The 26,498-nt window shown below is 39.0% G+C and overlaps 1 protein-coding gene across 2 annotated transcripts in view; it reads left to right on the forward strand.

The window, feature by feature from the left end:
• LOC136881089 (endoplasmic reticulum lectin 1) overlaps positions 1-26,498 on the forward strand; it is a 116,981-nt gene that overhangs the window by 48,945 nt on the left and 41,538 nt on the right. Inside the window, exons 6-7 of one of the 2 annotated variants that reach the window (XM_068229216.1) lie at positions 10,950-11,070; positions 20,161-20,220. In XM_068229216.1, the coding sequence (XP_068085317.1) occupies positions 10,950-11,070; positions 20,161-20,220 (181 nt within the window). The remainder of the gene's footprint in view (positions 1-10,949; positions 11,071-20,160; positions 20,221-26,498) is intronic. The other variant, XM_068229217.1, reaches the window with a different exon arrangement.

A 26,498-nucleotide genomic window follows, 5' to 3' on the forward strand; every position in this document is an offset into this window, starting at 1 on the left:
TGAAATGCCAGTGGACAGGACTGTGAATGTTAAGGGTGCGAAAAGTGTTACCAATAGAACAGGTGGTAATGAAAAACAACTGTGTACGGTAATGTTGTGTATTCTCGCCGACGGAACCAAATTGCCGCCGTACATGGCTCTCAAGCGAAAGATGCTTCCTAAAAATCTACCCGCTGGTGTTATCGTCAGATCTCAGAACTCCGGCTGGATGGACAGTTCACTTGTGGAAGACTGGGTAAAGTGTGTCTGGCAACGTTGCCCTGGTGCATTATTGGGACAAAAGAGCTTGCTTGTTCTCAAGAGTTACCGCGGCCACACAACAGACGCTGTGAAGAAACATGTCAAGGATGGGAAAACCGACCTAACAGTCATTCTGGGCGGGATGACATCTATGCTACAGCCGCTGGATGTCTGCATGAACCGTCCATTTAAAGCAGCCTTGAAACAGCTCTATCCAGAATGAATGGCGGCTGATAATCACACACTGACGCCAACTCGTCGCATTCAGCGCCCGGAAGTTCAGCTGCTGTGTTCGTGGATTTTGACAGCATGGAATCGTATCCTTGGAGACCTCATACGGAAGAGCTTCAGGAAATGTAGCATTTCTAATGCTATGGATGGCAGAGATGACGACATTTTGTGTGAAGGTGATGGTGATGAAAGTTTGAAGTTGGAACTGATGATGATGATAATGAGTGAACTCGTTGGATATCGTTCTGGAAGTGTTTGTTTACTTTTATTTGTATTCTAATCATTTGATGTGTGTTAGTAAATAATTCTGACTTCACTTTTTTTTTTTTTAATTTTGTATTTTCAAAATAAGGATGCAGGTCTTATTCGGTGGTGGGTGGTGTTCAGATTATACGGTAATTGTTCCTTTTGCAGTGTTTATGCCATTTCCTCTTCAAGACTCTGTAGTCAATAGATAAAATATTTTGCAATATACCTTTGGCTGGTATGTCTCTTGAAAAATATAGAATTTAAAAGTTTGTCTTGATTGAAAATATTGATAGCTAGCTATTGCTGTTGTTGTCAGTCCATGGACGAATTTGATGCAGCTCTGTTAACCTTTTCATTTCTACAGAACTATTACATCTTACATCCACTCTAATCTGTTATGTCATATTCATTCCTTGGTTTACCTCTACTATTCTTACTGCCTACACATCCCTCAAATACTAACTGAACAAGTCCTGGATGTCTTAAGATGTGTCATGTCATTCTATCTCTTCTTCTGGTCAAATTTTCAAATTTTGTCAAATCCCTTTCCTCTCATCAATTTAATTCAGTATCTTTTCATTCATGATTTCATCTACCTGCCTCACCTTCAGCATTCTATTGTAACTCCACATTACAAAAGCTTCTATTCTCTTTTCTGGTGAGATTACCTTCAACCATACCTTTTATAATTTCAAAAAAAGAATAATAATAATAATAGAAAAATGTTTTTTGAAGTTATTTTATGCAGTTTTTTTTACACCACAGATCATATCATTAAAAGGAAAAATAACAGTAAAATGAGCTTATGCTATTTCCCTCATATTATGAAATAATTATGAGAATGACCCATGTAGTCAAATTTGTTAACACTTGTTCCTTTAATTATTCTTCAACACCATATCCCACTTCTCCCAATTTTCTTCTTCTTTTCGATGAGGCCTGCTAAGGACCACGTGCCAATTTCAGTTCAATTCTTCATACTTTGTTGTTTTCTCTTCTATTCCTTCCAATATTCTTTCATCCTTTCACTATGTTGTTTCTTTCTGTCCTCGGATCACTTCGCACCAGGTTTCTTGTTCAGTCTTCCTTGGAATCCTTCCGTACTTACTACCCTCTTTCTAAAAATCTCTCTGTCCATAGTTTCTTCTTCTCTTATATTATTTCTCTCTAAATCTTTCTTTACTTCTTGAATCCAGCTTGTTGTTGCCTTTTTGTCCCAAAGGTACGTAAAAAAACTTTTAAATCTGGAATCATCCATTCTGTAAATATGTCCAAAAAATTGCAATCTCCTTTTTTCTTATGTTTTCTGTTATGTTTTCTATGTTCCTGTGTATTTCATCATTAGATCTTAATTTCCATACTTCTGTTGTTTTCACAGGGCCTAAGATTTTTCTCATGATTCTCCTTTCTAGTACCTCAAGTTTATCTAATCTATAGTTTAGTACCAGGCATTCGCTTGCATATAGGCATTCTGGTTTCACCACTGTAGTGTGGTGCCTTATTTTAAAATTTTTATATAGACACTTTTTGTTATAAAAATTCTTTGTGATACCATATGCTCTTTCCATCTTGTGTACCCTTTCTTCTACTGCAGATTCGTCTAAACCATTTTCTTGAATTATTTCTCCCAGATATTTGAATTTTGTTACTATGTCCACTGGACCAATATCTGTTGCCAAAAATTTTGGAGCATTCTTGTTGTTTGTAAAGAATTTTGTTTTTTTCTACAGAGATTCTCAAACCTGTCTTGTTGGCTATTTCTTCCAAGAGATTGATTTGTGTTGTTGCACTTGTTAGGTTTTCTGGCAACATAGCAAAATCATTTGCAAATGCTAGGCAATTTATTTCAATGCATCTGTTTTTTATCCCCAAAGCTATTGGCAAGATGTTATGTTCTTTAAGCTTTACATTCCAAATTCTTACGGTTTTCTCTAGAACACAGTTGAAAGAAGGGGTGACAAACCGTCACTTTGCCATACCCCTGTATTGTAGATTAACATTAAATATCTGTACAGTGAGAGTTTCGATGTATCAGATGTGAATGTGACGTTGTTATATTGCTATACTGCTAACATTTCTGCCAAGTCATCGCCACGTCATGGCTACGTCATCGTGAGCTTTTAGCAATTCGCTCAGAGACTCAGCCGCCCCAGGGGATATCACCATTACGTGCAACAGTTTGAGGAGTTGTAGGAGTATGTCATTGTTATTTCTGGAGATTACGTAGCTGTGTCAACCAGCGTCTATAAAAGGAGGATGCATATTGTATTAGTTAAACGGAAGCTGAACAGTGAAGAAGTCTAGGAGATGAAGAGGCCTCAGTCGGTCAGTCAACGAGTGTGAACGAGAGATGGAGAAGACTCAGTGAGCCATTAATCATTGATCATTGATAGAGTGAGGCCAAAGTTAGTTGGTCGGTTACTTAGTTGAAGACACGGACGCAAGGGCTTACCATGGAGTCAGAGAGGGATACCACCTGCTATGAGGTAATACCATATTGACTTACAAAGAAGTCAGATGATATGGAGAAGAAGCAGTCACAAGGATGTATCACCAAGTTAGGCGTGACACATCTACAGTAAACACCAGATCAAAGGAATACGTCGTAATTACATTCAAAGTGTTGAAGGTACAGTCAAGTGAATCAGTGAGGGAAATATTTAATATAAATTGTTAAATGTCCAGTCAAGAAGAATTCAAATTCATGCCTAGTTTATTTCAGTTGCAATGTCATAATTTCATATTCTCATCTGTTTTATCGCAACAAGACTCACTATTTTTTATATATTATTTAAAGAATATATTTTGTTCTATCAAACAAATTCATAGTTTTATTTCAATGACAGTAAAATATCTTAACCTCAAAATTAATGGGGAAACCGAACGCCAATCTCCTTTTCCCAGAACTTATATGGTATGTTGTCAAAAGTAAGCTTATTACCCCACACCCTAGAGATAGTCAAAGAGTCTAATTCTATTATTGCTGCACTGAGTGGTAGCTGGCGCCCTTCAAATAACGTATGTGTAAGTAAGCAGGTAAGAAGTAAGTATGAGTCCAGGGTTCGACGATTGTGTATTTTATTTAATGAATGTTAATTTTCAAATTTTCCATTTTAAATGCAGATATACAGGTTTTTCAAGTTAAATTCAGATTAGTATGTTTGTTAATTTAGTAAAAGAGTTAGGAACGTCTCAATTTGCCAATTTAGTTTTCACTCCAAATTCGTGAATTGTTTTATCTATGGTTTCCTTATCAAGCAAGTCGAAGGCCTTTTTAAAATCTACAAAAGTCACAACAATGTCCTTTGAATTCAATATCCTATGGCAAATTATGGATTTTAAGTTAAATATTTGTTCGGAATAAGATCTACCTTTTCAAAATCCAGCTTGATACTCACCCAGTAGCTTTTCAAGTGATGTTTCTACTCTATTCAGCAATGTTTTTGAGAATATCTTGTATGCAATTTGCAGAAGAGAGATGTCTCTATAGTTATCAAACATTTGTTTATCCCCTTTTTTATGCATTGGGTGTATTAGAGCCACTTTCCATTCTTCTGGAATCCTCTCTGTTCTCCAAATATCTTCAAAGATTAACTGCAGCTCTTCAATGATTTTTGATTGAGACCATTTCAAAAATTCAGCTGTCTTCTCCACTAGCTTTATTATTTTTCAAATTGTTAATTACTTCTTTAATTTCTTCAGCAGTGGGTGGTATATCTTCTTCCAGATTTTCAGTAGTTAGAGAGAATTCTAACTTATGGTCAGGTTCAGGGCATTGTAAAAGTTGATCAAAGTGCTTCGCAAGTATTTCACAATTCTCAGCATTGCTTAGTACAAGTCTACCATTTTCATCTTTGAAGCATATACTAGGCACTTGATACCCCTTTAATTGATTCTTTAAGTCTGGTAGAATTTTCGAGAATTATTTTTAACAATGGTTCATGGTGTGGATTACTGTAGTCATGTCCCAGTTCGTGAACCATGGACAATGGCTGAGTGGCCTAGTAAGTGGTCCTGAGAGTCGGGATACCAGTTGCTATGGATCTCGGACATATTCTGAGTCATGGCCTCCTTGTTCTCAGGCGGCTAGGACTATACAATTCACTGGTGGTCCACAACCCGTTAGAGGAGAGATCCTCACTTGGACTATGTGTAAGTAGGGTAGCATCCTGCTTCATGAATTTACCAAGCTCAGAACATTTTAAGCAAGCCTCGGTCGGATCTATGGGAGTAACGGAGTCCCACTCCCATTTGCCATGCGAGGGACTCCTTGGAAACAATTTGGCAAACGAAATGGAATTCGATGGGGAGCTATCAATGTTAATGGGGCTTATGGAAGAAAGAAAGTAGAACTGGCTGAGTCAGCAAAGAGGATGCATCTGGATGTGCTAGGAGTAAGTGATATTTGGGTACGGGGAGATAACGAGGAAGAGATGGGAGATTATAAAGTGTACTTGACGGGTGTTAGAAAAGGAAGGGCAGAGTATGGGGTAGGGCTGTTTATCAGGATTACCATTGCACGCAACATAGTTTCCGTTAGACACGTAAATGAGCGAATGATGTGGGTAGATTTGTCAGTTGGAGGAATTAGGATGAGAATTGTCTCGGTGTATTCACCATGTGAGGGTGCAGATGAGGATGAAGTTGACAAGTTTTATGAAGCATTGAGTGACATCGTGGTCAGCGTCAACAGCAAGGATAGGATTGTGCTAATGGGCGATTTTAATGTGAGAGTTGAAAATAGAACTGAAGGATACGAAAGGGTGATTGGTAAATGTGGGGAAGATATGGAAGCTAATGGGAATGGGAAGTGTTTGCTGGACTTCTGTGCTAGTATGGGTTTAGCAGTTACGAATACATTCTTCAAGCATAAGTCTGTTCACCGCTACACATGGGAGGCTAGGGGAACCAGATCCATAATAGACTGTATCTTAATCGACTTTGAATTCAGGAAATCTACTGTATTAGGAATGTAAGAGTTTTCCGGTGATTTTTCGATGATACAGACCTCTGTGAAATCTGTCTGCAAATGAATAAGTGTAGAAAATCTCCAGGACGAGGAAATTAGACGGAAGTACATGGATATGATTAGTGAGAAGTTCCAAACAGTAGACAGTAAGCAGGTTCAGGATATAGAAAGAGAATGGGTGGCATACAGGGATGCTGTAATAGAAACAGCAAGGCAATGCCTAGGAACAACTGTGTGTAAAGATGGGAAAAGGCGAACATCTTGGTGGAATGATGAAGTGAGAGCAGCTTGTAAACGTAAAAAGAAGGCTTATCAGAAATGGTTCCAAACAAGGGCCGAGGCAGACAGGGATTTGTACGTAGATGAAAGAAACAGAGTGAAACAAATAGTTATTGAATCCAAAAGGAAGTCATGGGAGGATTTTGGTAATAACCTGGAAAGGCTAGGTCAAGCAGCAGGGGAAACCTTTCTGGACAGTAATAAAGAATCTTAGGAAAGGAGGAGAAAAGGAAATGAAGTGTTTTCAGTAATTCAGGTGAACTCATAATAGATCCCAGGGAATCACTGGAGAGTTGGAGGGAATATTTTGAACATCTTCTCATTGTAAAAGGAAATCTTTCTGGTTGTGTTGTGAAAAGCCAAGCTCATGGGGAGGAGGAAAATGATGGTGGTGAAATTACGCTTGAGGAAGTGAAAAGGATGGTAAATAAACTCCATTGTCATCATAAAGCAGCAGGGATAGATGAAATTAGACCTGAAATGGTGAGGTATAGTGGGGAGAGTAGTGAGATTAGTATGGAGTGTTGGTAAGGTACCTTCAGATTAGACAAAAGCAGCAATTGCACCTATCTATAAGCAAGGGAACAGGAAGGATTGCAACAGCTATCGAGGTATCTCATTGATTAGTATACCAGACAAAGTATTCACTGGCATCTTGGAAGGGAGGGTGTGATCAGTGGTTGAGAGGAAGTTGGGCAAAAACCAGTGTGGTTTCAGACCACAGAGAGGCTGCCAGGATAAGATTTTCAGTATGCGCCAGGTATTTGAAAAATGCTGCAAGAGGAATAGGCAGTTGTGTTTATGTCTCGTAGATCTAGAAAAAGCATGTGACAGGGTACCGAGAGAAAAGATGTTCGCCATACTGGGAGACTGTGGAATTAAAGGTAGATTATTAAAATCAATCAAAGGCATTTATGTTGACAATTGGGCTTCAGTGAGAATTGATGGAAGTTGCGATCAACAGTATTCTATAAGAAGGAAGTCAGCTCCCAGACAAAACTATCTTTACATCGGTTTTCAGACCAACTTTGCTTTACGGGAGCGAAAGCTGGATGGACTCAGGGTATCTTATTCATAAGTTAGAAGTAACAGACATGAAAGTAGCGAGAATGATTGCTGGTACAAACAGGTGGGAACAATGACAGGAGGGTACTCGGAATGAGGAGATAAAGGCTAATTTAGGAATGAACTGGATGGATGGAACTGCTCGTATAAGCAGGCTGAAGAAAGTTGACATTAACTTCAGTTAAAAATTTTTACAGATAGTAATCAATCTCATTCCATTGATGTTTGTTCTTTGGTGTGCAGCATAGTCTCCCACTATTGGTCTATGAATTCTCTCTCTTCCTACTTGGGCATTGAACTCTCCAATTAATATCAGCACATTCGATTTTGGAAATTTAGATAATTCATCATCTAGGAGTGGCCATAATTCCTCTACTTTATTTGGGTTCTTTTTGTTTTCTTGATTTATTGGTGCATGACAGTTTATAAATATTGTTTTTTTATTTTTGCAGTTCAGTCTTTAAAGAGATATCCTTTCTGAGCGGGATTTTAATTCAGTTACATTGTCTAATAATCTTTTAAGCCCCTGTGGGTGGGGGACACAGATGAAGAATACACGCACGGTATTCCCTGCCTGTTGTAAGAGGCGACTGAAAGGGGCCCCAGGGGCTCTCAATTTGGGAGTGTGGTTTGGTGACTAAGGGACTGTTAGCTGAGTCCTGACATTGCTTCCACTTACTTGTGCCAGGCTCCTCACTTTCATCTATCCTGTCCGACCTCCTTTGGTCAACTCTTGTTGTTTTCCGATCCTGATGGGATTAGAGCATTCGAGGCCTAGGGAGTCTTTCATTTTCATGCCCTTCATGGCCCTTGCCTTTTTTCGTCCATTACTTTATTTTTCGAAGTGACGGATCCCTTCTTTTTTCTCTCTGTCTACCCCCTGTGGGTGGGGGATGCAGACAAAAGACGAAGAATACACCCACGGTGTCTCCTGCCTGTGATGAGAGGCGACTAAAAGGGGCGACCAAGGGATGATGACATTAGAACCATGAAACTACTTGTTTTTAGTACCATTACGTGAGGAATGCCATGGGTCGACATTACTTGAGTTAGTACCATCATGTGAGGAACACCATGGATCTATGTTACCAGTGAGTAGTGCCTTTATGTGAGGAACACCACGGTTCTATGGTTATTAGGGTCTACAATCGTGTGTATTTCACCGAAGCATGGGAGCGGGCATTGGGCTGCGCGAACTAATGTCCATGTGCCGTAACGCTGTGCTGGAATGTGTTGGTTCCCCTGGGTTCAGAGTAGATCTGCACTACCTATGAGTACTACCACTTTACAAGAAACACCATGGGTGTACGTTGCCTGTGATAAGTACCGCTTTGTGAGAAAAACCACGGGTTTGGCTGGCGCCCATCGTAAGTACCACTATGTACGAAATCCATGGGTGTGCATTACCTGAGAGTAGTTCCATTACGTGACGAATACCGTGGGTTTGTATTTCCTGTGGTTGTTACCATAATGTGTCATACACCATGGGTCTACATTGCCTAGGATTAGTAGCACTGTGTGAGCAACACCATGAGAATATGTTGCCTGTGATTAGTTCCACTTAGTGAGGGACACCACGGGAATACCGGTGCCCGTGATTAGTTCCACTATGTGTGGAGCACCATGGGTGTGCGTTGCTGCTTGTGAGTAGTACCCTTATGTGCGAAACACCAAGGGTTTGTGTTACCTGTGAGTGATGCCATTGTGTGTGATATACAATAGGTCTACATTTCCTGTGATTAGTACCACTGTAGGAGGAACACCTTGGTTCTACCTCCCAGTGATTAATATCATTATGAGGGGCCAACAACCTGGATTTTGGATCCACTGATTGTATTTGTTTCACTATAATTTTTTTAAATCATAATTCGTTTTAGATTCTATTCAGTGGATAAATTTTGAAGTTTTAATTTTCTTTTCGTTCACCTCTTACCATTAGCGGCCGATGACCTAGCTGTTAGTCGCCTTTAAACAACACACATCATCATCATGGATAATCTTTTATGGACATAAAAGGCTGTTCCCAAGAGTGGCATTCCTTTCATAATTTTAATCACAGGTTTACCTTCATTTCTGTCACATTCTCGTCCAAAAATCTCGTCTCGTGTACTGCTAAAATTTGAATTTTGTTTCTATCTAGAATAGATCTGCACTACCTTCTATCCTCCTGTTTATCAACCTTCAACAAAAAATTTACATTCAAAGTGCCTGCAGAAAACTTCTGTTTAACCTTAAGTCTGGACGGATTCCAAGGATGCTCCGACTCGTCCTTATTGCAGAGGTTGGGGACTCCCCAGAACCCTTGGTCCCGATGTATTGCATAATGCAATGGTGGATTTCTCTTCCGAGCTTCCACCTGGGGTAGTGCTTTCTTTCAGCGGCTTTTCCATTCTGCAATTGAAATTGTGTGTTTCAAGGGTAGGAATAACATTCCAAAGTATGATCAGATTGTTAGTCTGAAATGATTTTTTTTTTTTTTTTTTTTTTTTTTTTTTTTTTTTTTTTTTTTTGTGATTGACTCCACTAGGTTCTTCCGCCCTCTCAGCCGCTCAGAAATTTCTTCTTCCGCCTTTGAGACCATTGACTGTTTTTCTCTCAACTTCAGTTGATCTGCGGGTGCTTATTTGGCATTGCCTTATTCACACCTGTTCTGCATATCTACAGGAACTTCCCCGATCAGCCATATGGGACGCGCCGTGTCGGTGTTGAGGTCCCCCACCCCAGTGTCTTATGCAGGATTACATTTAGCCCCTACTAAATTCAGAGCCAAACCCCCACACAAACTAACCAGGCATGGTTCTCCCATTTTTAATACTTACCAGAGGCAGATTACTTTTATGACCACCCAATTCTGTATGTCAAGGAAGATACAATCATCGAAAGGAATGCATAATCGGATAAGCGTGGAGATTGTCCTTTTGTGTTGTTTTTCTTCTATTTCTCCTTCTTGCCACAACTGATCTGTCATTGTTTCTTTCTTTCCTATTATGTGTTTCATTGTTCCTGTCTTTCTATATCTGACTTGAATTGCACTTGTTTGCTCCTTTCCATTACTAATTTACAATGACAGGTCAGTATAGGAGTAAGAAATACAGTAGAAAGAATATGCAAAAGGACATCTGCATCCACAGCCATTTTCTGATAGATTAGCTCTCTCCTTATCTTCCCAGTTTTTGTATATCCACTTCTCAGCCCCTAACGAGCTTGTTTCTGCTTCCCAGTTTCATCTGGAGGGTGGATTTAAACAGTCATTCAGGGACAAATTTGATGCGGGAAGTGTGGTATAAGAAGAAAACTGGATAAACATAGGAAAAGGGAAGAGACAAAAAAGATAAAGTTTAATATAGGTTGTAAAACACTAGGAACACAGGACAAACATGATAGGCTTACTGTAAATGGCATTTTCTACTTAATAAGATTATTGAAATGAATAAACAATTTATTTTGATGAAGATTGCATGATTAATTTCAAAATATGGTTTCTAAATTCATGTTTGATTTTTACTGCAAACTGTAACATAAAAACGCTTATTGACGGCTACTTTTTACAGATAGGTACATACCATCCCAGACTTTTGTATAGAAATTTTTATGCTCAACAAATCTGTACACAGTTTTGATGGCTATTATTGATGGTTGGGCAGCATACACCAAGAAAGTTCTCAGATGGTCATTTTTTCTTTGACATCCTGCAGTAACATTGCCACATCTTAACTCTCTCTTGTCATAGATTAATGTTTCATACACCTGAACCTTCCTCCATAAATGCTCTATACAGTTGCAAAATTGACATCAGAATCCTTTTGGTGGTTCTCAAGATTAGGCCACATAAACACAAGACACCTGCTGAGGACTTCATAATGTATAGATATCGTTTAAAGATGAATACAATATATGGTATTGTTTTGTTTCCTAGGCCTCAAGAATCAGGTGAGAACATAATAAACTGCCATCCTTTGGAAGGAACACCAAAGAAACCTAAAGACCTACTTGCTCTAGAAGCTGAAAGTTTGAAACTGAAACAACAGAAAATATCTGTAAGTAATAAAGAACACCACATTTGACTTGTTTTAAGTAGTTGTAGTCTAGTTCTGGATTGTAGCTGATGGTGGACCCTGCATCTTGATGTGAAAATGCCAAGGAAGAAGAAGAGCCCAGTTCTTAATGCCTTTTTTTTCTTAACAAGTACTAATTTCTTTGCAATTTGTCATTATACCATGGTGGAAGTAAGTACAGATTGTGGATGGTGTTACACTTTTGCCTGTTAAGACATTGAAAGGTAAATTTTTGCTTTGGATATGCTGTGCTGCATTTTTCATGTTTGCTTCTGTTACTGCTAGTGAAATATATTATTCATTAAGGCCAGATTGACCTGTTAGCCAATGTGGCCAAACCACTTTAGTATTGGTCCCTATTCTGTTTTGTAGCTTCTTTAACCCCAGTTTTACCTGTACCTCTGTGTTCCTTACATGGTCCTTCTTTGTCTTCCCGAGCCTGTTTCTGCTTCTGAGAAAATTCATTTCCACTCCCTGGATACTGCTTTCCTCTCTGGATGTTGTAGTCCATGTTTCTGTTCCATATGTCAGAATAGGGACAAAATAGGTCTTATTTAACCTCTCCTTGTATGTTCAATGGACCTTTTCATTCCATACTATATCCACAAAATTAAATGGCGTATGGCTTTTAGTGCCAGGAGTGTCCGAGGACAAGTTCAGCTCGCCAGATGCAGTTCCTTTGACTTGACGCCCGTAGGCGACCTGTGTGTCATGGTGAGGATATGATGATGATGATGATAAGACATACACCCAGCCCCCGTGTCAGGGAATAAACCAGTTATGACCAAAGGCCAACATGCTAACCATTTAGCCATGGAGCCAGACACTATATCCCTTATGCTCTGATAAAATCTTTCTGCCATCTGTACAGAGTTACTTATCTCTAGTGTTATAGTACCATCTTGTGACACTATACATCATATAAGTTTTCATGCCCCATTCTTCTGTTACTTCACTTCACTTCAAGCATCTAACTGAATTTGTATGCTGTATGTTCACTCTCACCCCATTTCACAATCATCATCAGTAGCAGTTAACCATCTCCAATTTACCAGGTGCGGTGTATGAGCGCTCACCACGTCAGTCAATTCAGGTACCATTCTTCTTCCTGTATTTGGTTTCAATCCACTCCTCTATGTTATAGATCTTGTTTAACTTGCTCGATCCATCTCCTTCAAGGTCTGCCTCTAGGTCTTCTGCCGTCTAAGATTTTCTCCAACCGTTCCTTAGCTACTGAGCAAGAATCCATTATCATTACATGGCCATACCATTTCAATCTTCATCTGATTATGGTATTTCATAATAATCTCTTATTTGAATCTCTTGGTGAATCCTCTCGTTGCGGACCTCATCTCTCCTGGTTTTTTGTAACATTGTCCGGGGGAATTTCATTTCTGCAGCTTGGAGTCTACTTTTATCTCTGCCATTTCACAATATCATCAGCAAATAGCCAAGCTCTTGTATTATCTGGCTCCATCTCTTCGTTTTTGACTTCCTTCTGTACTTTATCCATTACAGTGACAAACAAGAAGAGGGGACAACACAGTTCTCTGTCTCAGTCTGTCTTTACTTCAAACCAATGTGTCTTTCCAATCCTCATCTTCACTCTGTTTGTGCAATTCCTTTTCAATGCCTGGATCATGTGAACCATCTCCTCTGCAACTCCTTTATTTCTAAGTGCTCTCCATACTATTTCTCTCTCTCTCTGGGTTCACTATGATGTGCCTTCTGGATGTCAATAAAAGTTCTACATCTTGATCGCACTCCCATTTTTTCCCCCCACCAATTTTCTCATCACGAATATCACATCTACTGTTGGTCTTCCCCCTTCAGGGATCTGCTCTTCTTCTAGTTGTTGTTCTACTACCTTTCTCATTTTCAACCCACTCGGATATTTTGCCAACATGGGGAATTATGATGACCCCACGATAGTTGTCACATATCTTCTTTGTCACCGTTCTTTACTAGTACTCTGGTACTGTTTTATCTCTCCAAACAGATTAATTATCTTAAATGGAGGAATTTATTTCATTGGGATTGCTGTGATAACTCTGCAGATGAAAATTTGGCCTTCGCTTCTTTCTGATTTCAGCTAGCAATCTTTCTATTTCTGTTTGGCTCAAAAACACAAATGAAAATTGAACAAAGGATGCTGTGAAATATACATTTTTCTGCTTAACCCTCCATTAGTGACGTCCAGTATCTCATACTGAACGACGAGGTAATTTCTTTTTTAAATATCATCCACCAAAAGTGCAACTGCAATAGTTAACAAACATCTGTTCCATTTCATCATTGTGAATGTTCTGTGTCGGCCCTGCGGTATAGTGGTAGTGTGCCCACCTCTTACCCAGAGGCCCCGGGTTCATTTCCTGGCCAGGTCAGGGATTTTTACCTGGATCTGAGGGCTGATTCAAGGTCCACTCAGCCTACATGATTACAATTGAGAAGCTATCTGATGGTGAGATGATGGCCCTGGTCTAGAGAACCAAGAGCTGGGCTCAGATGGTTGAGGCGCTGGCCTTCTGACCCCAGCTTGGCAGGTTCGGCCCTGGCTCAGTCTGATTGTATTTGAAAGTGATCAAATATGTCTGCCTCGTGTTGGTAGATTTACTGGCACATAAAAGAACTCCTGCGGGACTAAATTCTGGTACATCAGTGTCTCCGAAAACCACAAAAGTAGTTAATGGGACGTAAAGCCAATAACATCATCATCAGAGAGCCACAAAAGTAGTTAATGAGACGTAAAGCCAATAACATCATCATCAGAGAGCACAAAAGCAGAAAACCATGACTGATTATTTTCAGAAACAGTAAAGTTAGGTAGTCTGAATATTTTTCTTTGCCTCATTAGTTTCAACGAAAAGGGCTGTTAGTTTTTCCATTTATTAATATTGTGCTAAGTGCTACTTTTACTGCAACATATTGGCTAAGTTAATAAAAAACAATACAGTAGTATCATTTTAACTGTACTTTCAGAACTTTTTAACTTTTTCCGGGTTAACCCCGATTTTATTTATCCAGAAAGCCTTAAGCCAACATTTAGAAAATTACTTACATTTGTGTGGATATGAAAAGAATACACACATACATCCACCCTGCAGAGATGAGAAGAATGAAATACTGTTCATCACGTTTAGGTTCTTACCATTGAAAGAGGGGAAAAAAGGTCACACACTGGATTTCATTATCCTTTCAGTATTCATTCAGTCATTACAATTTGTTTATTTCTATATGCCTCAGCAATGCTGTATGCTATTCACTACTGTCCTGATGTACAACGAAAGGTTTGTTGTATTGTTTTATTTGATTATCTGAAATGATTTTCAACTACCTGCTCATTATAAGTTTTTATGAATTAATTCCATTTTTCCTGTGTAGTTTTTGATGTTCATTGTTTCTCCAGTATTTAAGTTTAAGCTGGATTACTCAACTGTTATAATTCATAAGATGTCATTTATCATTTTGTAAGTCATTATGATTAGCATTGTCCATCAACTCTTAAGTTGCAAGAGACTCTGAGGTTGAAATTCATATTGCAGTCACAGTATGTTTTTTTTTTTTCCCCCCACCAGTAGTCCTTAATTTCCCTAATTACAGTTAGATATTACTGCTTTCTTCATCTTAGAGGATGAAATTAAGGCCGTACCTTAATTAAGGCCATGGTCCACTCGTTCTCCACCCTAGCTCTGTCCTATTCTATCATCACCATGGCTAAATGGTTAGCGTGCTGGCCTTTGGTCACAGGCATCCCGGGTTCGATTCCCGGCAGGGTCGGGAATTTTAACCATCATTGGTTAATTTCCCTGGGGCTGGATGTATATGTTGTCTTCATCATCATTTCATCCTCATCACGAGGCGCAGGTCGCCTTCGGGCGTCAAATTAAAGCACCTGCAACTGGCGAGCCGAACATGTCTTCGGACACTCCCGGCACTAAAAGCCATACGCCATTTCATTTCATCACCATAAAACCAATCTGTGGCCATTGTAAAAAAAAAAAAAAAAAACAAACTAACTAACCTGGTGAATTAGCATCGACTCATTCCTATCCCAGTCAGTGAGATACTCATACTCATGACTCTTAAGAATACCTTTCTCCGGAAACAGTTCTCTTACACTCATCTCGTATGCTCCCACACTACTGTAAAAGATGATGAAGATTCTAAGAACTCGTTCTACCACCAACTAAACACAATTCTCATCAAGCTGCCCACCATTGATTAACTTTTACTACTTGGTAACTTCAATAGCAAGATGGGAAGAGACAACCAGTTGTGGGGAAATGTCATGGGTTATCAAGGGGTAGGGAACTGCAATGTAAATGCACTAATACTTCTTGTTTTATGCACTAAACAAGAACTTTTCATAACCAATACACAGTTCCACCTACAGAACTGCTACAAAACCACATGGATGTATCCATGCTTCGAACATTGGCACCTCATTGATTGTCATCACCTCAGAATGTGACTAAAAATATGTCCTGATCATTATGACTGTTGGACAGACAAAGTTCTTGTTATTTAAAGTTAAAAACTTCATGATTGTTCCGTATTGAATAAAGAAATAAGAAGATGTACAATATTATAGGGAAGGATCCACCTTTCAATACTCCGTAGTAAAAAGTAGTTACAACCTGTTTATTGGGACCGGTTTCAACACATTTCAAGTGTCATCATCAGCCAATTAGCGAAGATCTTAAAACAACTAATATATTGAACACAGGCAAAATATTAACATTGTATCATATCATATCAAAGAGTAAAGAGAACTTATGAAATATTATAAAAATGATCAATACATACTTTTTGATATGATGTATTGGGACACAATACTCCTTCAAATTGTTAAACAAAAGATTGTGTCATATTGTGTTATTCTTTGATCTAACCACTGATGAAGGGAATGGTTGAGATTTCCCGAAACATGTATGGTTTAATTAATGTTTCTTTCATTTAATGAGTGTATTGATCAAGGCGGATTTAAATAAACTATTATAAATAGTAATATTATACATTCAGACCAGTCAATACGGACCAAACACAATATTAACCTATCATGGTTAAGTTTATTAACAAAGAGAAAAATCTCGTGTCTAGTTAGTACTAAATGGGATGTCTACTTATCCCTTGTTCAAATCTCCGGGAAACCAGCCGCAAGTTACTATTGGTTTAAATTCATATCAAACCAGAGGAACATCCACGCTTTCAAAGCCGTGAGTAAATTGTTAGTGTATAATATAATGACAAGCCAGGCTTATTTTGTTAGATGGTAGAGTACTGACCTATGTTCAATCCCAGCTCATTCCGGTGGATTTGAAGGGGCTAAGATTTGCCCGCCTTGTGTCGATAGATTTACTGGTGTGCAAAAGAAACCTGCATGACAAGTTCTGGCTCCTCGACCACCGAAAACTATTAAAGTAGTTAGTGGGACATAAAACCAATAACTTTATTCTTGTTATATATGTTGTTTATTTTCTTTCTTTTTTTCCTCTGTTCCTTCAACATCCTATCCATCTACCTAGAATGCTAGTCATTTCACTCAGAATTATTCCTGTTTGTTGATAATGTAGTGTCCATATTTATATATTTAATCTTGCACTCATTTGTATCTTTCTCCTTCTTAGTGAGTGAACTCATGTATCCTCTGATTTTCTTTTTCATACTCTGTTCCACTTGCTGAGATAGTCAACCAATTCCTTATGTGACATGATGCCCTTTTGTCTTTTTAAATTCAGATCTCAAGTTTAGGGCCATAAATTGAATTTCTGAATTTTATTTATTTATTTATTTATTTATTTATTTATTTATTTATTTAATTATTTATTTAATTATTTATTTATTTATTGATTTATTTATTTATTTATTTATTTATTTATTTATTTATTGATTGATTGATTGATTTATTTATTTATTTATCCTCACAGGTTTCCACCCAATACATGGTTCAAATTTGGTATAGCCTAAACGACATACAATAAAGTACCATCCAAATAAAATAAACTGACAATAAAGGGTAATCATATACACTGCCATATGGCCATGATCAACCCTTATTAGTGATCCATAGACCTTGGCATGCAATGGGCATAAACAATTTAAAAAAACAGGGTAAATAAACAAAACAAAATAATATGAATAATCAAGGAAAAGGAAACATGATTCTCCTTGGACATGCCATGAGGTCCTTCGGATACTCCAGAAACGTGACCCCCAGATGCAGGCCACCACAGTAGTCATCTTTCGCCCTTCATGGCGTGTCCACTGTCAGCAACCTTCTTGTCCCTCCCGTCTCGTCACGCAAACCTTCGCACATTTCATTCCTCACTTGACCCACTCTGTCTAGCTGAGTCAAGACTTTTATCACCAGCCGCTTATGTTGCAATTTAATCCTTACACTACTACACTCTGTTACAGTTATCATATCTCATCATGCTTAATCTCATTTAAATACCCAGCCATTCTCCACATTATATTTTCCATTACCAACTCCATAAAATAAACACAATCGTGAAAATTCAATATTCATCAACAATCATACTTCTTATAAACAAGCACCACTTATCAAATATCCTCCCTCTCAGCACTTAAATTCTGCCATTATGTATTCCACCACTTCTCTATTAGTACTTCAGAAATATCCTGCCATTTTGTTGTAAAATTAACTCATTGCTTGTGGGTTTATTACATTCGTTATAATATAAGGCAAACCAAGATTATACCATAAAGTTATGCTTTCCACTTCAGCATTTACTTCCACCAGGATTTTGTGCTCTAATGCTGTGTTACCGATTATACATTTACTGAAGTGTAAAATCTTTTCCCCACTCTTGGCTTCTTCTTCGTCTTTTTTTTTTTTTCCAAGCACCTTTTCATCTAGTATCTGTAGCTAATTATTCCAGTAAAGCAGATATAACAGATCTGTCTGTAAAGTCTTCAGCTCAGAGGTTGTTTGTATCCTCATGTTGAGCACCAAAGGTTATACAGTTATAGGCAAACCTCAAAAGCGATGGTGATGCCATAATGAGGGTGAGATAGTTTACCATTGCTTTCCTCATTGGGCCAGAAAGTACTGTTGAGCACAACTGGCAAGTAGCATCTTTCACAACACCCAGATGCACAAGTCGTATTTTATTGTCATTACTCAGCACCATCCATACCTCAGCATTTTCCGTACTGTAACAGCTCTAAATGAGGCTGAGACATCAGCAGAAGCTACATTTTACACTAGCCTGTACCAAGAGACGAATCAAAAATAACAGACATGTATTGTTATCTTTTGAATGAGATCAGCTAATGTAACCTATTTTTTTTATTCTAGAGACCCTATCTCTGGAGTTTGAACTGGTTTAAAAAATCACTAATACATAACCGGAATAAATCCTAGAAACTGTCTTAATATATACACTGCCAGAAAAATGACATGCAATGTCCTCAAGGACAAAGTCGTTTTATTCATAAGTGATGTGACAGGTAGTTCATCATTGCAGGAGTATATAAGATTACAAATTCCGACCAAATGAAACACAAGTCACAGTGAAGGGTGCCAAACAGTCACATCAATACACAGTGTACCCCCCACTGGCAGCAATGCAGACATGTATTCGCGAATGCAAACGATCATAAAGGTGCCCAATGGCATCCTGCGATAGATTGTCCCAAACATCTTGCACCTTTTGATGCAGTTCGGCAATGGTTCTTGCAGGCTCTGGAGAACGCGTAAGTTTCTGCTCCATCATATCTCATACATGTTCAATTGGTGAGAGATCCGGTGATCTTGCTGGCCAGCACGTTGCGTCGCAGCAGCTGTATGTGGATGCGCATTGTCTTGCTGAAAAAGCACATCACCTTTCTGTCAAAGAAATGACAATTGCACGGGGACAATAACCTGTGCAATGTAGTGGACACTGGTTGTGTTACCATGCAGAAACACCAACTGAGACCACAAGTTGTAACTGATGCCCCCCCGCACCATGAAGTCTGGGGTGGGACCTTGGTGCTATGGGTGAATGTACTCTGGAATAGGTCACTCACTAGGTCTACGTCAAACCTACTCTCGGCACTGAAGACAAAAGGGCGCCATTCCCTTCTCCAATGGACTCTTTCACGACACCAGAGTAGCCATGCTTGGTGGTGTCAGTGGTAGCCATGCCACAGGCACACGTGATTGTAAACCTGCTGCAAGCAGATGGTTCCCAGTGGTCCTTGGTGACACAGCAAGTACAACATGTGACCAGATTTTGTTTCTGGACGATGTCCGGTCAACGACCGCTGCTCGATCTATATGTGCATCTGTATTACGCAGACGTCCGGAGTCTGGTCTACGGGCGTGGGAATGTTCCACAGACCACTGCTGAAAGTAGCATCACACCACAGATACATTGTGTCCAATACATGCAGCAATCCTTTGATGCGTCCATCAGACTTCCTGCAAGCCCACAGTCCAACCCCGTTTACATGGCTGCAGTTGTTCAACAGGAGCACGTACTCGTCGGCAGGGCATGGTTGTACCCTAGAATGAACGTTGTTAACTCTGTTCACCTCTAACCTTAGCACAGTTACTGCTGCAGAGTCAAAACAGAGTGCACATGGACAGGCCTCCTGAGCGCCATCTGATCGCAGATGTCCATAACAAATGAATCACTAACACAACCATCCCTCAGTATGCACATATTATACCCTGCTGCCACTGAACACAGACCTTGAGGATGTTGCATGTTTTTTTCCAGCAGTATATATACATATATATATATATCAATGAATTTATGGACAGTACAGATCTTAGGATATTATCTCATGGAGTTTCTAAAAAAATATGAGTTAGTGTGGTGAAACCTTCTAAAAAGACCATAAACTGATTGCTTCTAGCATTCTGAACACCTTCCTGAATAGTTGTAGCAGAAGTCCAGAAAGCTCCTTGTCACCTATTTATTTTAATTTGATTTATTTTGTTTAATGTTCTTTAGAATAATTTCTATGAGTTATATTTTATTTTTATGTATGTTTGAATTTTTCTTTCTGTATTTCAGTTCATGAAATAATTTGGCTGCTAATAATGACTATTTTCTGCAGGATGAAAAAATGCAGCAGGTTTTTGCTGTTTTCTCCATTGACAGGACTGGTGATGGCCAGGTTGGTTATGCGTTATTTTCTTATGTTAAGCATACATTTGTGTTCGTTGTCTTTGATATGTGGTCTTGCATTTCATGTGTGCAAAGGGCTGGTCCTGTTCGTCTTCCCTTTCATTCCGGAAAAGAGATGTCATTTTCTCTGCACTTAACAAAAAAAATTCCTTTTGAAAAATTAATGATCAAAATTTCAACAAAAATTGCCTTCAGTTCCTGGAAATATACCACAAGTGATGAAGAAAATAAAAAGGAAATAAATTATAGACAGAAGGACATTGCTCTTCTTTTATTTTATTTATTTTAAAGTGTTATATTTCACACTTTTTCTTAAGAACCAACGTGATCAGCAATCCAAATGACAACTTTTTCTTTCTCTATCTTGTTTAGCAGAATGTTACTTCCTAATTTTATTAATGTGTGGTTACTTTACATAAACTGCCAAACCTGTTTTTGTTTATAGAATTTGTGTTTATAATAGAATGAAATGTTTTTTTTTTTTTTTTTACCTGCTCTACTGATCTATGGTTTGAACTCTTCTGCTAAACCTGTCATAAGTTTAAAACTTTTGTACTACAGAATTGATTACCTGAAGAGAAACATTGTATCAAGTAAACCTGAAGTTACCAGAAGTTATGCTGTTATAGGGAAACTGCAAAAGCTGATTGGGGCATCAGAATGATCCTTACCAGGCAAGATGAAGAATGAGGTTGTTTGTCATTGCTTTCTTCATTGTCCCAGAAAGTGCTATTGCAGCACAACCAACCCTATATAAGTGGGGCAGGGGCACTACAGTAAGTGTGTTTTAAATGTCATTACTCAATACCGCCCATACCTCAGTTGCTTCCATTCTGTCATGGCCATGGATGAGACTGGGACATAAGTGGTATCTATATTTTGCTTTGGCCTGTGTCAGGACGCAGAAGTTGAAGTACTGAATCCATCAAGAAATGGCAACAAGCAGATAATAAACTTATAGTTGGCAAAATAAGAATCCTTTGGTGGTGATTATTTTAAGGAAATGCATAATGAAGCTTTTTATGAAAATGTGCAAATAAGAAGAATTTTTTTTTGAGAATGTGATTATATCAGCTTTAAAATTAAACTGATATAGGTCACTAGTTGTACATTATTATTTTGTTTTATTATTGAAAATATTTAGGTTTCGATACCACACTAGATATAGGGAATTGGGTTTGTTGGTAATCTATAACTACAGTTCTAATTTTTAGGTTTTAGAAAAGTAAAGATATTGGGTTATATTTCAGTTTATCTATGTGAATATAAATTTTATGCAGTACTCACAAATGCAATTTATGCTATGCCTTGCTGAGTGCTGAAGAATTAGAATATTTTATAACAGAGGTTCTTCAGTCTGCCGACTAATTTTAAATAAATTTATAAACTACCTGAGAAAGAAAACACATTGTAACAGAATTATACTTCAAATCCTGTTTCCGTTTGTTATAAATTAACTGAGCTGAAACTAAAAATGATGGCTTCAGATATCACCCAAAAAAATAATTAAAATACACAATGAAATTTATCCTGAAGTTCTCCATGACAAATAACCAATAATTATCATCAAACACTTACTTATACGTAGTTGGTTTGAAAAGTTTTTGGAATGTACTAGAATTAAGTATCTTACCTCCGTGGAACTGCTTTTATTTTTCAACATAGTCTCCCTGTAGACTAATGCATTTGGTCCAGCGATGTTCCAATGCCTTGATCCCATCTCGAAAATGAGATTCCTCCAGGCCTGCAAAATACCTCTCCAATTCGGCTGTCAGTTCTTCCCTTGTAGAAAATCTCCGTCCACCGAGGAAAATTTTCAGCTTGGGGAATAGATGAAAGTCTGATGGTGCCAAATCAGGTGAATAAGGTGGATGTGGCAACAATTCGTATCCCAGTTCATGAAGTTTTGCCATGGCAATAACACTTGTGTGCGGTGGAGCGTTGTCCTGATGAAAGATGACCATTTTCCTTGCCAAACCAGGCCTTGTTTAGCGTATCTTTTCCTGTAATTGGTCTAGGAGGTTTGCATAGTATTGCCCCGTAATTATTTGGCCAGTAGGAAGATAATCTATCGGCAGAATGCCTTTTGCATCCCAGAAAACTGAGGCCATGATCTTTCCGGCCGAACACACTGCCTTTGCTTTCTTTGTTGGTGGTGAATCAGCATGTTTCCACTGCTTTGACTGCTGTTTTGTCTCTGGGGTATAGTAGTGGACCCAAGTTTCATCTGTAGTCACAAACCGGCGCAAAAAATCTTGTTGGTTGCACTGAAAACGGGCCAGACTTTGTTCGGACATTTCCAATCTGGTGCGTTTATTGTCCAATGTCAAGAGCCGCGGCACCCATCTTGCGGATAATTTTTTCATACCCAATTCTTCGGTTAAAATATAATATACCCGTTCAGAAGACATCCCTACGGCTTCAGCAATCTCCCACACTTTCAGCCGACGATCCTCCATGACCATTCTATGCACTTTTGTGATCAATTCTGGGGTCGTAACACTTTTTGGCCGTCCACTATGCGGATCATCATCCAAGCTCTTCCCGACCAAATTTAAATTCGCTGGTCCACACTCCTGCAGCTAGAGCACTGACGCGCCACAGGTTCACTCACAAAGGATGTGTGATTATTGCGCGGGAACCTCGTTGCTCTAGCACTGACATCTAGCGGTGATTCCGAGAACTTTTAAAACCGTCCTCGTACTGGAAAAATGAGTGTTCCATGTCACCATGCTTTTGTCCTGAATGCGTGAATTCTTCTCGGTGACTTAGTGAAAACTCTTTTCCCATTGGAAATCTATTTATCAACTTTTGGATATACTGCTCTGATTCCTTCACATAGTCTGTGTAAACTGCACACAGTGCATGTATAATGGATCATGTTAGAATAACTGGCAACAAAACCTGCTGCTGCCTTTTTCATACATGCTGCAGCACATTGCAGTAAAACATTGAACTTCACACCACCTGGCCACAAAATTTGCATTACTTCATTAAATAATCTTGCAACAGTCACTTGGTTCGCAGTTGTCACTTCTTGTCATGTTAGCAGTAAACATTTCTTCAAAATCACCTGATTGAACGTTGAAGGTCTCCGATCACTATTGAATTTACTACCTGACAGAGACAAATAGGTGGATCCTCATACATCAATTCATTGCTTTGTGAACCTGACAAGACAACAAAAAATCATGACATTTTCATCATCATTGTTGACCATCTCCAGATGGCTGGGTGTGGTGTATGAGCCCCCTCCATCTTTGTCTGTCCATGAACTACTGTTCTCTCATAATCATCTCCCAATCTTGTCCTCTCTCCTCGACATCTTTCTTCACCAGACCTGTCCATTTTCGTCTGGGTCTGCCCTCTGGTCTTTGCCTTTTACTTTTATTTCATATTCTCGTCTTGCAGTCCTGCTTGCGCTCATCCTTCTTACATGGCCAAACCACTTCAGCCTTGCTTTCTGAATCCTCTGTAGTAGGGAGTCTCCTAATCCCACCTCCTCTCAGACTTTTTCATTCCTGAACTTGTCCCTCCTGGTCTTCTGCATCATGGTCCATAGGAACTTCATTTCTGCAGCTTGGAGTTTTGAGTTGTCTTGTCTCGTTAACTTGGTAGTTTCCAAACTATACGTGAGGATGGGTGTATAACTCATGACGGTGATGGATCGGCGACCTCCATTTCTGTCTCTTGTTTTGCCACTCCCGTGAACACTTTAGGCCCATCTGTGACTCTATGCTCCTCTGCTTCCCCCACTTTCTGTATCCACCTTTTCTTTGGTCTACCTCTAGGTCATCTACCTTCCAATCCCGTATTGCTTTTCGAGTTCTTGTTTCTACCATCCTTTTCACATGACCAATCCACTTTATCCTAGGTCTTCGTATTTCATGTAGTAACTTCTCTGTTCCATTCCTAGCCCTTATCTCCTCATTCCTTATATAATCTTCTCATGTCCTTCCTATTGCACTTTTTAGGAACTTCATTTCCATTGCTTGTAGTCTGCTTTCTTCCCTATATAATGTAACCCATGTTTCCGCTTGATATGTAATAATGGGCACAAAATAGCTCTTAGGCCTATATGAAGTTTCTTTACATCATCTTAGTACCTCGTCATTTCATAGCAGATCTCTTGTGCTGTGATAGAATTTTCCTGTTAATTGTATTTTGTTGGAAATTTCATAAGTAACAGTCCTGTCTTGTAGGTATTTAAAATGTCCGACTGACTTCACTTGTTCTCTTTGGACTACTTCTACACATCTTCTATCCATGTTTCCCCTTGTTATCACTACAATTTTATTCTTCTTGCTACTTTTTTTTTTCCATTCTCTGTTCTTCTAGTACTTGGTTCCAAACATCAGTGTCCCTTTGTATCTGCTGCTCACCCTCTCCCCAAACCATTTGCAAACAGCCATTCTCTTATCCTTTCTACTTTGGCTTCCTTTCCACTTCTTTTTTTGATTTCATCCATCACAATAAGGAACAAAAGAGGCTATAGGCCTGTTTTTATTTTGAACTAATCTGTCTTTCCAAGCTGTGTCTTCATTCTCTCACTGGATCTTCCTTATCAGATCCTCTCCAACTTGAAGCATTTCAAATTCTCTACCTTGGTGCTCTATCATGTCCTCCATATATCATCATAGACCATAACAGCCTCCTTATTGAACTCTCAGCTTTTTCCATACTAAAGGTCAGGTCCACAGTTGGTCTTCCTGTATGAAAACCATGCTGTTCCTCTTCTAGATTTTCTTCTGCTCTCAGCCTATATTCAACGTCTCTTTCACAAATCTTTCTGCATGTGAGATCAAAGTTACTCTCCTATAATTGTCACACTTCTTGCGGTCACCATTCTTAAAGATCAGGACTATTTCACCTTTTCCCCAATCTTCAGGTTCCCTTTTGTCTTTCCACCGGCTTTTATCACTTGTCAAATCCATTGAATTCCAACAGATCCTGCGCATTAATCATACCACTTGTCACACCATCATGCCCTGCTGCTCTCCCAGAATGCATTTTCTTGGTTGCTTCTTCCACTTCTCCAGTTATAAGTTATAGAACCCTCTGATTGAAATCCTAAAGAATTGGGCTGAAATTTCTTACCTCTTTTATCCAGCTGTGTGTAATAATAGAGGTTCAAGGTTCACTCAGCCTATGTGATTACAATTGAGGAGCTATCTGACAGTGAGATGGCTGCCCCGCTGTAGAAAGTCAAGAGAGGACTTGACACACTGACCACGCCGCACCTCATAATCTGCAGGTGGGCTGAGCAGCGGACCCTTGGTAGGCCAAGGTCCATCAAGGCTGTTGAACCATGGAGGGTGTTTTAAATACTAGAATAGTTAAAGAAGAGCTCAAAAGACATACATCATGAAAGAGTACAGCACAAAGAACTCCAGGTATTTCTGCAGGGGAGGATTAAGTGATCAAATGTATCATAAATGCATACATTATCTGTAAAGACTTGTGTGTCTTTTTGTATTTATTTTTTTCAATTGGCTTTGTTGCACCAACACAGATAGGTCTTACTGTATGGCAACGATGAGATACGAAAGGCCTAGAGTGGGAAGGAAGCGGCCATAGCCTTAATTAAGGTACAACCCCAGCATTTGCCTGGTGTGAACGTGGGAAACCACCAAAAACCATCTTCAGGGCTGCTGACAACGGGGTTCGAACCCACTATCTCCCGGATGCAAGCTCACAGCTACGCACCCCTAACCGCATGGCCAACTCGCCCGGTGTATTAAATCTGAATTTGCAGATGGGCCAATATGTCTTCATGATCCCATAGTTGCAGTTAGAGCAGTAAAGCAGTAATGTCTTTCATACATCACAGAATGGAGCCCAACCATTGTCTCTTAGGACTATCCATTCTTCACTCACCATCTATACAGGGTTTGTCCATTAGACTATCTCCTTTAATCTTTGCGTACACAAAATGTGACCATGTATGTGAAAACTTCTTCCAAGATTTTAATTTTTTAGGTCCTCCCTACTTTAGTCCTATCTAATGAGTATCCTGTAATGAGGACCAAATTACCCTTAGCCCATCCAACTTTTTTTTTTAACCCCCCTGCCACCCCCCCTCCCAGTAAATAAAATGTATGTCAGTATTAAAAGATGAAGGGAGAGTGTCTTAGAACAACCCTTAATTTATTTTTTCAAATTACTATAGTTTTTAACTGAGGTTTCATAGAAGGAGTTTTGCACATAACTTGACTTTGTTTCCCTCATTCTACTGCCATCCTGGATGAATATATATAACCAAAGGAT

The sequence above is a fragment of the Anabrus simplex genome, chromosome 9 (assembly GCF_040414725.1).
Source record: "Anabrus simplex isolate iqAnaSimp1 chromosome 9, ASM4041472v1, whole genome shotgun sequence".
Taxonomy (NCBI): Eukaryota; Metazoa; Arthropoda; class Insecta; order Orthoptera; family Tettigoniidae; genus Anabrus; species Anabrus simplex.